Below are 14656 nucleotides of genomic sequence, written 5' to 3'. Positions count from 1 at the left end.
CTCCGTCTCAAAAAAAAAAAAAAAAAAGACCTAACTCATGTGAAATTGTAGGGGTCAGTCTGGGCCACAGAGAGCAACTGAGGTCCTGCCTGGAAGGCCTTCTGCAGTTGCTTTAATGTTTATCTCTCGTTGTGGTTTCTGTAGGTCATGTTGGCAGCTTCCTATTGGTCTCTCCTGGCCCCAGCAGTTGAGATGGCCACGTCCTCTGGGGGCTTCGGTGCCTTTGCCTTCTTCCCTGTGGCTGTTGGCTTCACCCTTGGAGCAGCTTTTGTCTACTTGGCGGACCTCCTGATGCCTTACCTGGTGAGTACCACCCTACTTCTAGCTGTTGTATCAGGATACAACCAGCTCTGTGCAATGGATTTATTTCTGATCAAACCTGACATACCGTTAATGTCTCCGTCAAGTAGCCACTGGTATTTAAACAGAGAACAAGGCATTAGAGGAACTGACTGGTGATTTCTTTCTTAAAATAATGTCTTGGTAATTACCCCCTTATTTACATTTTAGTAAGTTCAGATTTTGAATGTCACATGTCATTAAAAATACAGAGTACAGCTGATGTGCTGAGTGGCACTGTGTATATGAGAGGACTTAGAACTGGGTGCTGGGTAGGACCTAGAACCATCACTGTGGTGCTGGCTCTTTTATTTAGAGTATGACATCATCAGGGAGGTGATACCCTGTCCCCGCCTCTCAACCTGTAGCGTTAGGCCTTCGACGATGGATCACATCATGAGGGCTGACAGGAGGGTGAGGCGGGGCTCTGTGCAGCAGGGGTCTGGGCTGGAGCTCACACCTGCCATTTGCTGATTGTATATCCTGAGCTCTAGTTTTCCATCCTTTAATTTGAGAATAACTCCCCCAAGGGACTGTACAGTAAAATTTAAAACATGTAAAAATGTACTGGAATTGGGGATAAGCCAGAGATTTCAGGCTTTTTTACTGACATAGGGCTGGAGAGTTGGGTTTGGGAACGAGCATATATTTGCTTATGGAGAAGCACCGTGCGAACCACAGCCTGGCGTGTGGCTGTGATTGCCGAGCTGAGATAGCTGGGGTCAGCTCAGGCAATGGGAACCGCAAGCCATTGGCTAAAACCCTGTCATCTGCATGCATCGCTGTCAGTAAAGGAAAAGGGTCCAAGATCATAACAGCATGAGACAGCCTTACCAGACACTGGGCCCGACAAGTTCTAGAGATGGCAGAAGCACCCCCAAACTGGTGCCTGAATTCTCTGCTTCCGTAGAAAGGGAAATGGTGCAGGGAGAACTCTATGGAGAGAAATGGGTCAAAGTCCATTTCTCCTGCTGGATCATGGTGAGACAGGATTAAGTCAGACTCACTGGAGTCAGCGGTCATGTACCCCGGGAGATAGGAAGGGTTGAAGTTCTCTTCCCTGCCTTCCTGTTTTCTTTTTGCCTTAAGTTCCCAACTGGAGAAAGGGAAGGAATGATGGGTGATTCTATAACTACAATGATTCCCAGGAACTATGCCTCTGGATCCTAGGCTAATGAAAAATGGATTCCTTGTGTTATGGAAGAACTGTTCTTTGGATCAGACAGCTGAATGTGATGTTGGACGGCTGTGATACTGTCTTAAAGCAGAGGTCCCCAGCCCCCAGACCGAGGACCAGTACTGGTCTATGGCTGGTTAGAAACTGGGCTGCATAGCAGGAGGTGAGCAGCCAGCTGCCAAGTGAGCTTTTATCTTCTGAGCTCCACCTCCTGTCAGATCAGCGGTGGCGTTCTATTCTCAACAGAACGCAAACCCTGCTGCGAGCTGCGCGTGTGAGGGATCCAGGCTGTGTGCTCCTTAAGAGAATCTAACGAATGGCTGATGATCTGAGGTGGAACAATTTTATCCCAAACCCCCGACCCTGACCCCAGTCCATGGAAAAACTGCCTTCCACAAAACCAGTCCTTGGTGCCAAAAAGGTTGGGGACCACTGTCTTAAAGACCATGTGTCATTTTTTTGTCATTAAAAGATTGAGTGGCATGGCTGGATGCGGTGGCTCACACCTGCAATCCCAGCACTTTGGGAGTCTGAGGTGGGCAGATCACCTGAGGTCAGGAGTTTGAGACCAGTCTGGGCAACATGGTGAAACCCCATCTCTACTAAAAATACAAAAATTAGCCGGGTGTGGTGGTACACGCCTGTAATCCCAGCTACTCAGGAGGCTGAGGCACGAGAATCGCTTGAACCTGGGAGGTGGAGGTTGCAGTGAGCTGAGATGGTGCCACTGCACTCTGGCCGGGTGACAGAGCAAGAGTCTGTCTCAAAAAAAAAAAAAAAAGATTGAGTGGCCATGTCTGTCTGTGTCCCCGGCTTCCTTGCTGCCGACTATGTCTGTGTGGTAGTGGCTTCCAGCGGCCCTCAATGCCGGCTGCCATATTCTGATCTGAAGGCCACCCTGGTTTTGTATGAACTTGTTGTTGGAGTGTATTCTGCTTGGCCTGGCAAGTGACCGGTGGCTTGAACCCCTGAGCAGCAGGCAAAGATCTGGCTCAGCAGCTCTGCACGACCCCTACTGGATCCCATTCTGCTCTCCTCTCATGCACCCAACTGGGCTTCCAAGACAGTCTCTTGGAAAGGACTCTGCAATCCTGGTGGGTCTTGCTATGTTACTGGGGAGCGGGGGTGGTGGGGTGGTATCAGAAGTATTTGGTCAGCTGTCTGAGTGTAGGGGTTTTCTCTGGGGAGTGTAAACAGTCATTGGCTAATTTGCACTATGCAGCAGTATTTTTTTGTTTTTTGAGACGGAGTCTCACTCTGTCATCCAGGCTGGAGTGCAATGCTGTGATCTTGGCTCACTGCAACCTCCACCTCCTGGGTTCAAGCGATTCTCCTGCCTCAGCCTCCCGAGTAGCTGGGATTACAGGCGCCTGCCACCACACCTGGCTAATTTTTGTATTTTTAGTCGAGATGGGGTTTCACCATGTTGGCCAGGCTGGTCTTGAACTCCTGACCTCAAGTGATCCTCCCGCCTCCGCCTCCCAAAGTGCTGGGATTACAGGCGTGAGCCACCATGCCCGGTTGCAGCAGTATTTTGTTTTTGAACCTTTTGGTTCATGTTTGTTCTAATATATGCTTTGAATATGGAGGAGATCCCAGAGGGAAGCCCTAGATAGAATCAGGAATGGTTTGGGAGCAGCTGTTGAATGTCTCGGGAGGGGTTGCAAGAGCTCAGAAAGGGACATCATCACCACAAATGCCCAGAACCTCACTACTTGGCAGAAAGATCAGCCTGACAGTAAACGTCTGTTCTAAGAGATTTAAAAAGAAATGAATTCTTGCTGTCGATGTGAGAGGGGGAATTTGTCTTAGAAGGTCTCATACATGGATGAGAATTACTTAAGATTGCTACAGCCCGTGAATACAAATGTTGTTGAAAGAGTTGTGCTTGGAAACAGTCTGTTGACCTTCACTCTGAGGCTGGCCAAAGGTTCCCTTTGGTTTCACTATTAATTTGCTCCCCAAACCTGAAAAGGGCAGCAGCTTGGATCTATCGAAGATGCTCTGTGGAGTCGGAGTTAATGGGTTTTGATCTTGAGTCCTTGCTGTTGGCCAATATCGACTGAGCACCCACAGGGTTTGGAGTCTAACAGGGGAGGAGCGGGGCTAGAATTTGTGTTCAGGATGTTTGCTCTCTTTGGGATCTATGAACCAGTGGCTTTTGAGGCTGTGGGAAGTTTTGTGGGTAAATTCGGCCCCAGATCATTTCAGTTCCCGATTCATTCCCCTGATGATGGAGGTCCACCATTCAGCAGATGGCCCCCGGAGCAGAATGAAGGCAGAGCAAAAGGCTTTGGCTGGGATTCCAACCAAGGGGCTCTCACCCTTTGCGACAGGCCCCAGGATGTAGGGGGCCTGTCTGCAGAAAACCTCAGGGTCTCCTTTCTGTTCCCTGGGGACATGTCTGCTTGGAGTTTGTTGGGGTGAAAGGAAGTGGGTCAGTGTCTGTGTTATTTTACCTGGAGAAATAAGGAGATGGAGAAGTCTGGAAAGGGCAGCGATACGGCTTGAGGGATTCTGCGGCAGTGCCCTGATTTGACCCTTGCCTGTGACCATTCAGGCACAGGCCCCAATGCCTGGGAACGTCAGAGCCACCAACCCTGGTTATGTGTTTGGGACGTGAAGGGCATCACACTCTTGGGTTGGTGGGAAGGGAATGGTTAACACATGACTGTGTTCTTTAACTCCATTTCTATTCCTTCGGCCTTTCAGATTTATTTGTCCCCGTCGGAGGCAAAGCAAAATATTGCTCATGGAAAGGGCATTACTCAGAAGAGCTTGTCAGTTTCGAAGCTACTGTGGCTTTGTTAACTTCAGATACATCAAGTTCCTCTCCAAACTGGGTGTTTATTTTCAGTTATTTATCTGGGAATAAAGTAGAGAAGTTCTGTGGTAACTGTTAATGGGAAATGAACTGACAGGGATTTACAGAGACTTTGCCAAATGGCGTCTTAATGAAAGAGGAGAAAAGAAGGGGGTGGGCAAGGAAGATGCAGCCTGCCGGGCCTGGGAAGAGGCCGTTGAGGGGTCAGATGATGGGAAACGCTTTCGGGGCCAGCCGGAGCCCATGCTCCCCTTAGGATGGTTCTAGACAGAAACAGACTGGACATTCAACAGCTGTTTGGAGACATTGACATGTTTCTAATTTTGCAATTGTGCTTCTATTTGAAGTTAAGGGATAGCAGTATGTGGGAAACTGTCATCTTCAGTTCATTATTGTTATTATTTGAGACAGGGTCTTGCTCTGTTGCCCAGGCTGGAGTGCGGTGCCACGATCGCGGCTTACTGTAGCCTTGACCTCCCGGGACCAAGTGATCTTCCCACCTCAGCCTCCTGCATAACTGGAACCACAAGCGTGTGCTACCATGCCCCACTAATTTTTAATTTTTTTGGTAGACACAGGGGTTTCCCTATGTTGCCCAGGCTAGTCTTGTTCTCCTGAGCTCATGCAATCCTCCTACTTTGGCCTCCCTCTCTAAGTGTTGGGATTATAGGTGTGAGCTACCACACCTGGCTGGCCTTCAGTTTAAAACTGTGATTTTTCTCCTGGTGGGTTGATGGGTAGGGTGAGGAGGAGGGTAGTATATGTGTCCCTAAGGTCAGTTCTTTCTTGTTAGTCATGTTAGTGTCACATCAATACAATACAAAAATCTTATTATAAAGCAGTTTTGTAAAAATTTTATGTGAAAACGCTTCTCCTACTTTTATCTTTCCCCCAGATCAACCAGTCAAACATTGTTACCAGTTTAGCGGGTATCATTCTAGTGTTTCCCTCCCTTTTCTTTCTTTCCTTCTTTTCTTCTTTCCCCCCCTCCCTCCCTTCTTTCCTTCCTTCCTTCCGTCCGCCCGTCCATCTTTCTTTCTTTCTCTCGAGACGTAGTTTCGCTCTTGTTGTCCAGGCTGGAGTGCAATGGTGCGATCCCACTCACTGCAACCTCTGCCTCCTGGGTTCAAGCGATTCTCCTGCTTCAGCCTCCCAAGTATCTGGGATTACAGGCATACACAACCATGCCTGGCTAATTTTGTATTTTTAGTAGAGATGGGGGTTTCACCTTGGCTGGTCTTGAACTCCTGACCTCAGGTAATTTACTTGCCTCAGCCTCTCAAAATGCTGGTGTTACAAGTGTGAGCCACCATGGCTGGCTTTTCCCTTCCTCTCCCCTCCCCCCCCCCCCCCCCCCCCTCTCCTCTCCTCCTCTCCCCTTCCCTCCCCTCCCCTCCCCTTTTCTCTCTCTCTTCTGAGGTGGATCTCCCTCTTGGCCCAGGCTGGAGTGCAGTTGCTCGATCTTGGCTCACTGCGACCTCCACCTCTCGGGTTCAAATTATTCTCCTGCCTCAGCTTCTTGAGTAGCTGGGATTATAGGCACCCGCCACCACACCTGGCTAATTTTTGTATTTTTAGTGGAGACAGCGTTTCAGCATGTTGGTGAGGCTGGTCTCAAACTCCTGACCTCAGGCGGGCAGATGCCTGCCTCAGCCTCCCAAAATGCTGGAATTACAGGCTTGAGCCACCACGCCCAGCCCCTTTTCCTTTCTTAAAGAAAACCAATGATACTATGTTTTTTAATGATTGAAATATAAACACTTTTCCAATTTGCTTGTATTTTTTTAGTATACTTTAAATCGACTTTATAGCAGTAGGAACCCTGCCTCCATTTCGATCTTCTTTTCTTGTATATGTGCAAGCATACATTTTTACACAGTTGGAATCAGTCTGTGCATTCTCTTTGTGTTATTTTTAAATTTGAAATGATTTTTATCGATGGTATTTTAATACCTATGCAGCATTCTGTCATCCAATTCATTTGCTCAGCCATCTCTCCATGGTTGAGTAGTTAGACTTCCCTGTGCTTTTACATATGTCTGCATGTACATCTGGAAATGGAATTTTGTTTCATGTTTTCTGAAAAACAAATGGCAACATAGTGTCTGTGTTGTTGCTGCTTGCTTTTCACAGCTTGGTTTGCATCTTGGCAGACTTTTTCCTGGGAAATGTGTGCTCCCGTCCCCCTCCTCTCCCTCTCTTGGTATTCGACATATTGAGGAGGCTGCCCAAGTAGGTAATAGGTGACCCTAAGGCTGTCTCCTTGACGTGGACTTGGCCAACAGTCCTGCCCAGACGGGCTCCAGGAGGGCGGGGGAGGCTAGCAAGCAGGGATCAATCACCCTCTTCTCAGCTCCTGCCTTAATTTATCTGAGTCCTCAACCACGTTCAGTTTATTTTAGTTCTCATTGTGATGGCAAAGAAGATGCCTCTAGTGAAGCTTAAATGAACAGTGTGTGCGTGTACTTTAAATATACACCCAGTTTTGGCCGAGCGTGGTAGCTCATGCCTGTAATCTCAGCATTTTGGGAGGCCGAGGTGGGTGGATCAGTTGAGATCGGGAGTTCGAGACCAACCTGGCCAACATGGTGAAACCCTGTCTCTACCAAAAATACAAAAATACAAAAAAAAAACAAACAAACAAACAAAAAAAACTGGACATGGTGTTGTGTGTCTGTAATCCCAGGTACTCAGGAGGCGAAGGCAGGAGAATCCCTTGAACCTAAGAGGTAGAGGCTTCAGTGAGCCGAGATCACGCCGCCGCACCCAGCCTGGGCCGCATAGCAAGACTTTGCCTCAAAAAGAGAAAAAAAATATACACAACTTTTACTGGTATCAATATTTGGCTGGCTGGAGCTGCTATTGAGAGACCAAATATGACAACTGTCTTAGAAGTGACAGATGTTCCAAGAGGCAGTTTTCCTCCCAGAGGCGTGTTTGCATGTATTTATTTCTCCTTCGTAGATTTCCTTCATCTTTAGCATTCTGATTCTAGTTCATGAAAGAGTATCTTAGAGAGGGAATTAAAAAGGAGAAACAAAAAGAATATCTCCTAGAAAACAAAAAGGACAAACTTCAGCAGCAGCCACCTGAGAGTCTCTGCAATAAGCCTGATATTGTCAAGTAAGCCTGACTCGTTTCGTAGGGACACTGAACAGTGGCCTTCTGCCCCAGTTTTAGGATTGTGCTTTCTTATACTTTGTTGAGGCTCCACATGGGCAACTCTACTTCACGCTGTAGGCTACATCCTGGGGTTGAGCTATGGCTGAAATTTCTGCCTGGCTGTAGAGAGCCTCTGTGGCAATAGCAGATCCTTCCAGTGTGGGGACACAATTGTGCCATCCGAAGAGGCAGGCAGGTAGGGTGGATTGGGCAGCCCCAGGCCAAAGAAGGTGGCAGTTCTGCAATCGAACCTTTTGCTTCATTATCTATACATCTGTATTATTTCGCTGGGGCTGCCATAGCAAAATACCACATACAGGGTTGGCTTAAACAATAGAAATTTATTTTCTCACAGCTCTGGAGGCTGGAAGTCCAAGGCCAAGGTGTCGGCAGGGTTGGTTTCTTCTGAGGCCTCTCCCCTTGGCTTGAAGATAGCTGCCTTTCCTGCATGTCCTCACACAGTCTTGCCTCTGTGCTCACATCCCTGGTGTTTCTTCATGTGTCCAGCTTTCCTCTTTCCATAAAGACACCAGTCACATTGAACCAAGTCCCACCCAAACAGCACCATTTTGATTGGACACATTTTCAACTCTCGGGCTCAAGCAGTCCTTCCACTTTGGACTCCCAAAGTATTGGGATTATAGGCATTAGCCATGCCTCCTGGCCCACCTTCAGTTTAAAGCAGTGATTTTCTACTGGCCCTATCTCTAAATACAATCACATTCTAAAGCATAGGGGGTTAGAGCTTTGACACATGGATTTTGGGGGGCACAATTCAGCCCATGGCAACACCTTTTTTTTCTTTTTTCTGTTCTTTTTTTTTTTTTTTTTTTAAAGGCACTGAGATTGAAAGATGGTGGAGTGGTGGGAGCTCAGCTGTTAGTTGAGCACTGGGTGTTCTGGACCAGAGGCCACTTCCCTCACACTGGAACTGTGGGCTGGCTGGCTGGCTATGCCCTGAGGGGCATGGCAGGCTAAGAAATACACAGTGCTAATTAATACTTCAGTTTCTGAGGGAGGAAACCCGTGAGCCTGCAGTAATGGAAGCAATGCCTGATGATTCTGGACTCAGGGAGTGTTGAGAAAGCTTATTGTTCAGAAGGGTTCACTAAAGGAAAACTGAGTTGTTTTTTTTTTGTGTGTGTGAGACAGGATAATTTAATGCACAGGGTGGGCTGGCTGTTGACACACTGAAGCTGCAGGCCTTTCAGAGTGTGAAGTTTGGGGGCCGGGCACAGTGGCTCACGCCTGTAATCCCAGCACTTTGGGAGGCCGAAGCAGGCGGATCACAAGGTCAGGAGATCGAGACCACGGTGAAACCCCATCTCTACTAAAAATACAAAAAATTAGCCAAGCACGGTGGCGGGCGCCTGTAATCCCAGCTACTCAGGAGGCTGAGGCAGGAGAATGGTGTGAACCCGGGAGGCGGAGCTTGCAGTGAGCCGAGATCGTGCCACTGCACTCCAGCCTAGGCGACAGAGCGAGACTCCGTCTCAAAAAAATAAAAAAACAACAACAGAGTGTGAAGTTTGGAGAGAATTGGCATTCAGGCCCTCTTGGGTACCAAGTGTATTCCCAGGTGCAACTGGAAGCTGTGATTAGCGTTGTTTCTTCTGCCTCTGGAGGCTTTCCACAGCCTCCTGTGACTTTTAGGAAGACGCTCAGATGTTGTTTTGGGTCCTGTTGGCATGCAGAGGGGCTAAAAAGGGGATGGAGGCAATTTCCTAGTATGGTGAGCTGGCTGATTCTTTTATTTTTTTTAAGATGGAGTTTCACTCTTGTCTTCCAGACTGGAGTGGAATGGTATAGTCTCGGCTCACTGCAGCCTTCGCCTCCCTGGTTCAAGCGATTCTCCTGCCTCAGCCTCCTGAGTAGCTGGTATTATAGGTGTGCACCACCACGCCTGGCTAGTTTTTGTATTTTTAGTAGAGACCAGGTTTCGCCCTGTTGGCCAGGCTGGTCTTGAACTCCTGACCTTAGGTGATTCCCCCGCCTTGGCCCCTCAAAGTGCTGGGATTACAGGCATGAGCCACCGTGCTTGGCCTGCTGGCTGATTCTTAGATAAGACAGAAGTTTTGACCGTTCTGTGGATGCCTGCAAGTGCGCATTTAGGCCTTGGGAATGCATGTCATGAATTCCCTCTTTCTTGCCATATTGCTCTCTTGGTTTTCTAGGGCAGCTGGTGAATACTGTTCTGTACATTTATATGCCCGTGTGTGTTAGCTGTGTACACAGTCCTTGCTCATTGAGGCTGCAGGAAAAATATCCGTGGCTTTGCAGTCAGTGGCGCAGAGCATTTCAACTATGCCTGCTGTCTAGCTTTGGACCAGGGTTCAGAAACCCACCTCTGCTGTTGATATATATTCCTGGAGGACCCCGTGGTTCTGGCATGAACACGCACACACACGCACACACACGCACACATGCACTGCGTAGGCTGGCTTGCTAAGGAGAACTCCTCAAGCACGGAATGGTTCTTGTTCTTGGTCTAAGAGTGGTGGGGATTCTTGAGTGCAGACAGGCTTGGCTGGAACCTTCTAGGACTTAGATTTCCTTCTCCATGCGTAGAACACCTTTTCATTTGTTGGGCCATCAAGTTGTAACTGGATACCTGTCCCCTCTTGCTGTCTCTTGAGCCCGGCCACGTGTTTATGAAAAAATGCCCAGAAGCCACCGTGGAAGTATATTGAACCAGTCGATAGCCGAGGGTGGCAAAGACGATTATGAGTATGAAAGTGGAAAGAGGCTGGGCGCAGTTGCTCACGCTAGTAATCCCAGCACTTTGGGAGGCAGAGGCAGGCAGGAATTCATGACCAGCCTGGCCAACATGGTGAAACCCCATCTGTACTAAAAATACAAAAATTAGCTGGACACAGTGGTGCCTGCTTGTAATCCCAGCTACTTGGGTAGGGCTGAGGCACGAGAATCACTTGAACCCAGGAGGCGGAGGTTGTAGTGAGCCAAGATTGCACCCCTGCACTCCAGCCTGGGTGACAGAGCGAGACTATGTCTTAAAAAAAAAAAAAAAAGTAAAGGAACTGAGTGTGCATCTAATCTTCACTGGATCCCTTCTTCTTGGCAAAGGTGGCTGGGTCCGTGTCTGTCTTGCTTATAACCATACCCCTAACTGGGTGCTCCATAGAGCAGGTCTTGGTCATGCCTGCGTGGTCCGTCTCCTCTGGGATTGATTGTGGTGCTGGTAGTGTTGATGCAGGTCCCCAGGCTCGGGAACCAAAGTTCTAGGACAGTTAGATAAACAGTTCCGGCTAGTGTCAGGGAAGAAATGAGAAGTGAAGTTTGGGAATGGAAATGTAGTTTGGCCAATTCATGGGAGGGAGGGAGTCCTGTAAAAAGCACCGGAAGAACAAAAGCATTGTTCTCTCATGGCTGGGCATGGTGGCTCATGCCTGTAATCTCAGCACTTTGGGAGGCCAAGGCAGGCAGATCACAAGGTCAGGAGTTCAAGACCAGCCTGGCCAGTATGGTAAAACCCTGTCTCTACTAAAAGTACAAAAATTAGCCAGGTGTGGTGTCATGCACCTGTAGCCCCAGCTACTCGGGAGGCTAGGGCAGGAGAATCGCTTGAACCCGGGAGGCGGAGGTTGCAGTAAGCCAAGATCGCACCACTGACTCCAGCCTGGGCGATAGAGCGAGACTCCATCTCAAAAACAAAAAACAAAAAACAAACAAACCCCCAAAAAGAACCCCCCCAAAACCCAAAAGCATTGTTCTCTCCCACATGGACACCTGGGGAGGTCATGAACAGCATGGCTGAAGCAGAAGTTCTTTTCAGATTTCACTTGGTCTCCTTTAGAAATACTGCTCCATGTAAAAGTTAAGGCAGACATCAGCTAAGTGGGTTCCTGCTATCTTAATTGGCTTGGGCTGCCATAACAAAATACCCAAGTCTGGCTTAAAGAACAGAAAAATATCAAGGTGCTGGCAGATTTGGTTCCTGGTGAGGGCTCTCTTTCTGTCTTGCAGATGGCCACCTTCTTGTTGTGTCCTCACATGGTAGAGAGAATGAGAGAGGACGAGCTCTCTGATGTCTCTTCTTACAGGGATGCTAATCCTAGTATGAGGGTCCCATCTTCACTACCTCATCTAACCCTAATTACCTTCAAAAGCTTCCCATCACACTGGGGGCTAGTGCTCCAACAATTGAATTTTTTTCGAGGGGACACAGATACTCAGTTTGTAACACCTGATATAAAGAATGAGAGGACATTCTGTCCCATCATCTTCAGCACATAAAGGGCTTTGAATGTGGTGAAAATTTTCCAAACATAACTCTAAATGGACACCTTTCTAGATAGAAAGAAAAGGAGTGTGATTCTTCACTTTTATTCTCAATGAAATTAAGGCATAATACTTTTTGTCCTGAAGTCTACTTTGTTCTGATATTAATATAGCTACCCCAGTTTCATTTTATTAGTGTTTGCTTGGTATATCTTTTTCCATTTCTGTGCCTTTACCTGAGTCTTTATATTTGATAAACAACATAAACTTGGGTTTTACTTTTTCTTTTTTTTTTTTTTGAGACGGAGTCTCGCTCTGTCGCCCAGGCTGGAGTGCAGTGGCCAGATCTCAGCTCACTGCAAGCCCCGCCTCCCAGGTTCACCCCATTCTCCTGCCTCAGCCTCCCGAGTGGCTGGGACTACAGGTGCCCGCCACCTCACCCGGCTAGTTTTTTGTATTTTTTAGTAGAGATGGGGTTTCACCGTGTTTGCCAGGATGATCTCGATCTCCTGACCTCGTGATCCGCCCGTCTCGGCCTCCCAAAGTGCTGGGATTACAGGCTTGAGCCGCCGCGCCCGGCGGGTTTTACTTTTTCATCTACTCCAAGGATCTCAGCCTCTTAATTGGAATGTTCAGTCAATTTATATTTGATATAATTACTGATGTGATTGGGTCCATGCCTACCATCTTACTATTTATTTTCTATTTATCCCATCTGTTTTATTTTGTTCTTTGGTACCTCCTTTCCTGCCCTCCTTTGGGTTAATAAAATAGTTTTTAGTATTCCGTTTTAGTTTCTTTACTAGATTTAAAGATGTATCTCTTTGTGTTATGTTTGCAGGTTGCTGTAGAGATTATAGTTTCCTTAACTTATTGTAGTCTACCATGAATTAATATTGTAATGGTCCATCATAGTCTACCTTGTAATTGTCTTATCATAGTCTATCTTGAATTAACACTTCATGTGTGATGTAAGAGCCTTATAGCACTATACATCTATTTATCCCTCTTTGGTTCATTGTATTATTTTTTCCTACATTTTATTTCTTCATATGGCATAAATCTTTAGTATGTTGCTGTATTTGCTTTAACAATCAGTTGTCTTTAAAATAAATTTTTAAATGAAAAAAAGTCTTTATATTTTCTCAGCCTTGAGTTTTCCATATATTTACCATTTTCAGTGCTTTTCAGTGACAGTCCTCAATAGACCCATATTTTTATCTAGTATTATTTTTCTTCCATCTGGAGAACTACTTTTAATATTCATTATAGCTTAGGCCTGCTAGTGACAAATTCTCTTAGCTTTTATTTATGTGAATACATTTCTTTGTATTTTCTCAGCCTTGACTTTTCCATATATGTACCATTTTCAGTGCTAGTCATCAGTAGACCCATATTTTTATCTAGCATTATTTTTCTTCCATCTGGAGAACTGCTTTTAATATTCATTATAGCTTAGGCCTGCTAGTGACAAATTCTGTTAGCTTTTATTTATCGGAATACATTTTTATTTTGCCTTCATTATTTAAAGAATATTTTCACTGGATATAGAATTCTAGGTTAACAGTTTTTTTGCTTTGAGGACTTTAAAGATGAGATTCTACGGTCCTTTGGCTTGTGTTGTTTCTGATGAGAAGTCAGCATTGTTCTCCTATATGGAATGTGACTTTTTCTCTGGCTGCTCCTAAGACTTTATCATTAGTTTTTAGCATTTTGACTCTGATATGCCTTTGTGTGGTTTTATTTATGTTTATCTTTCTTGATTTTTTTTCCTCCCAGTGATTAGTAACATTTTCTTGTTTCTTCTCATGTCTAGTAATTTTTTTATTGTATGCTGGACATGGTAATTCCTGTGTTGTTGAGAATTTCTATTTTGTTGTCTTTTCTTAAAGAAGTTTGAGTGTTGTCACAGCAGGCAGTTAATATGCTTGAGACTCCCAAGTCTTGGTTTTAGGCTTTGTTGGGATGGATACTGTTTATCCGAGGACTACAGTAGCCCTATTTTTGTGGTTAATTGTGCTTCTTGGGTCTATAGATTGATTTATTTTATTTTTATTTTATTGTCATTTTTTGAGATGGAGTCTTGCTCTGTCGCCCAGGCTGAAGTGCAATGGTGTGATCTTGGCTCACTTCAACCTCTGACTCCTAGGTTCAAGTGATTCTCCTGCCTCACCCTTCTGAGTAACTGGGATTATAGGAGCCCGCCATCATGCCTGGATAATTTTTGTAGTTTAGTAGAGATACGGTTTTTCCATGTTGGCCAGGCTGGTCTCGAACTCCTGACCTCAGATAATATTCCCACCTTGGTCTCTCAAAGTGCTTGGATTACAAGCTTGAGCCACACTGCACCTGGCCAAATGTCTAGTAATTTTTAATTGTATATTGGACATTGTCAGTGGTCTATTGTTAAGAGACTAGATTTAGTCATCTTAAAGAGTGACGGATTTTATTCTGACAGACAGGTAATTCACTGGTGGTTCAACTTGATCCTATAAAGGCTTGGTTTTCAGCTTTGCTAGGTTGGGTATAGAGTAGCTTTTACTCGAGGCCTAGAATAGCTCTGCCCTCAAAGAGGATCTTTAGGGTCTCAACTGAATGGGGTGTACAGTGAGATTTCCTTACTGGGACTAGTTGGAATTTTATCGTCTAGCACCATATGACCTCTGGAATCTCCATTCATCTCACAGTCCCTTAGAAAGAATTCTCTCTTCCAGGCCTCATAGCATTTTCTTTTGCACATGCATAGCTTAGTATTCAGTCAGCAACTCATGAATACCCCTTTGCATACTTCTGAGATTTCTTCTTTGTGCAATGTCCTCCTCTGTGGTATCCTATTCTGCAAATTACAGCTGTGTCAGCCGTCCTGAATTCTCTTCTCTTCTCTTCTCTTCTCTTCTCTTCTCTTCTCTTCTCTT

At 46.1% G+C, this 14656-nt stretch overlaps 1 protein-coding gene across 7 annotated transcripts in view; it reads left to right on the top strand.

Annotated features, from left to right (window-relative positions):
• SLC39A11 (solute carrier family 39 member 11) overlaps nt 1–14656 on the top strand; it is a 465983-nt gene that overhangs the window by 63788 nt on the left and 387539 nt on the right. For all 7 annotated transcript variants that reach the window (XM_023211941.2, XM_023211936.3, XM_023211938.2 and 4 more), the window contains one exon: nt 145–303. In XM_023211941.2, the coding sequence (XP_023067709.2) occupies nt 145–303 (159 nt within the window). The remainder of the gene's footprint in view (nt 1–144; nt 304–14656) is intronic.

The sequence above is a fragment of the Piliocolobus tephrosceles genome, chromosome 16 (genome assembly GCF_002776525.5).
Source record: "Piliocolobus tephrosceles isolate RC106 chromosome 16, ASM277652v3, whole genome shotgun sequence".
Lineage (NCBI taxonomy): Eukaryota > Metazoa > Chordata > Mammalia > Primates > Cercopithecidae > Piliocolobus > Piliocolobus tephrosceles.
The sequence above is the reverse complement of the archived record's forward strand: the minus strand, read 5'-3'. Positions and strand labels throughout refer to the sequence as shown.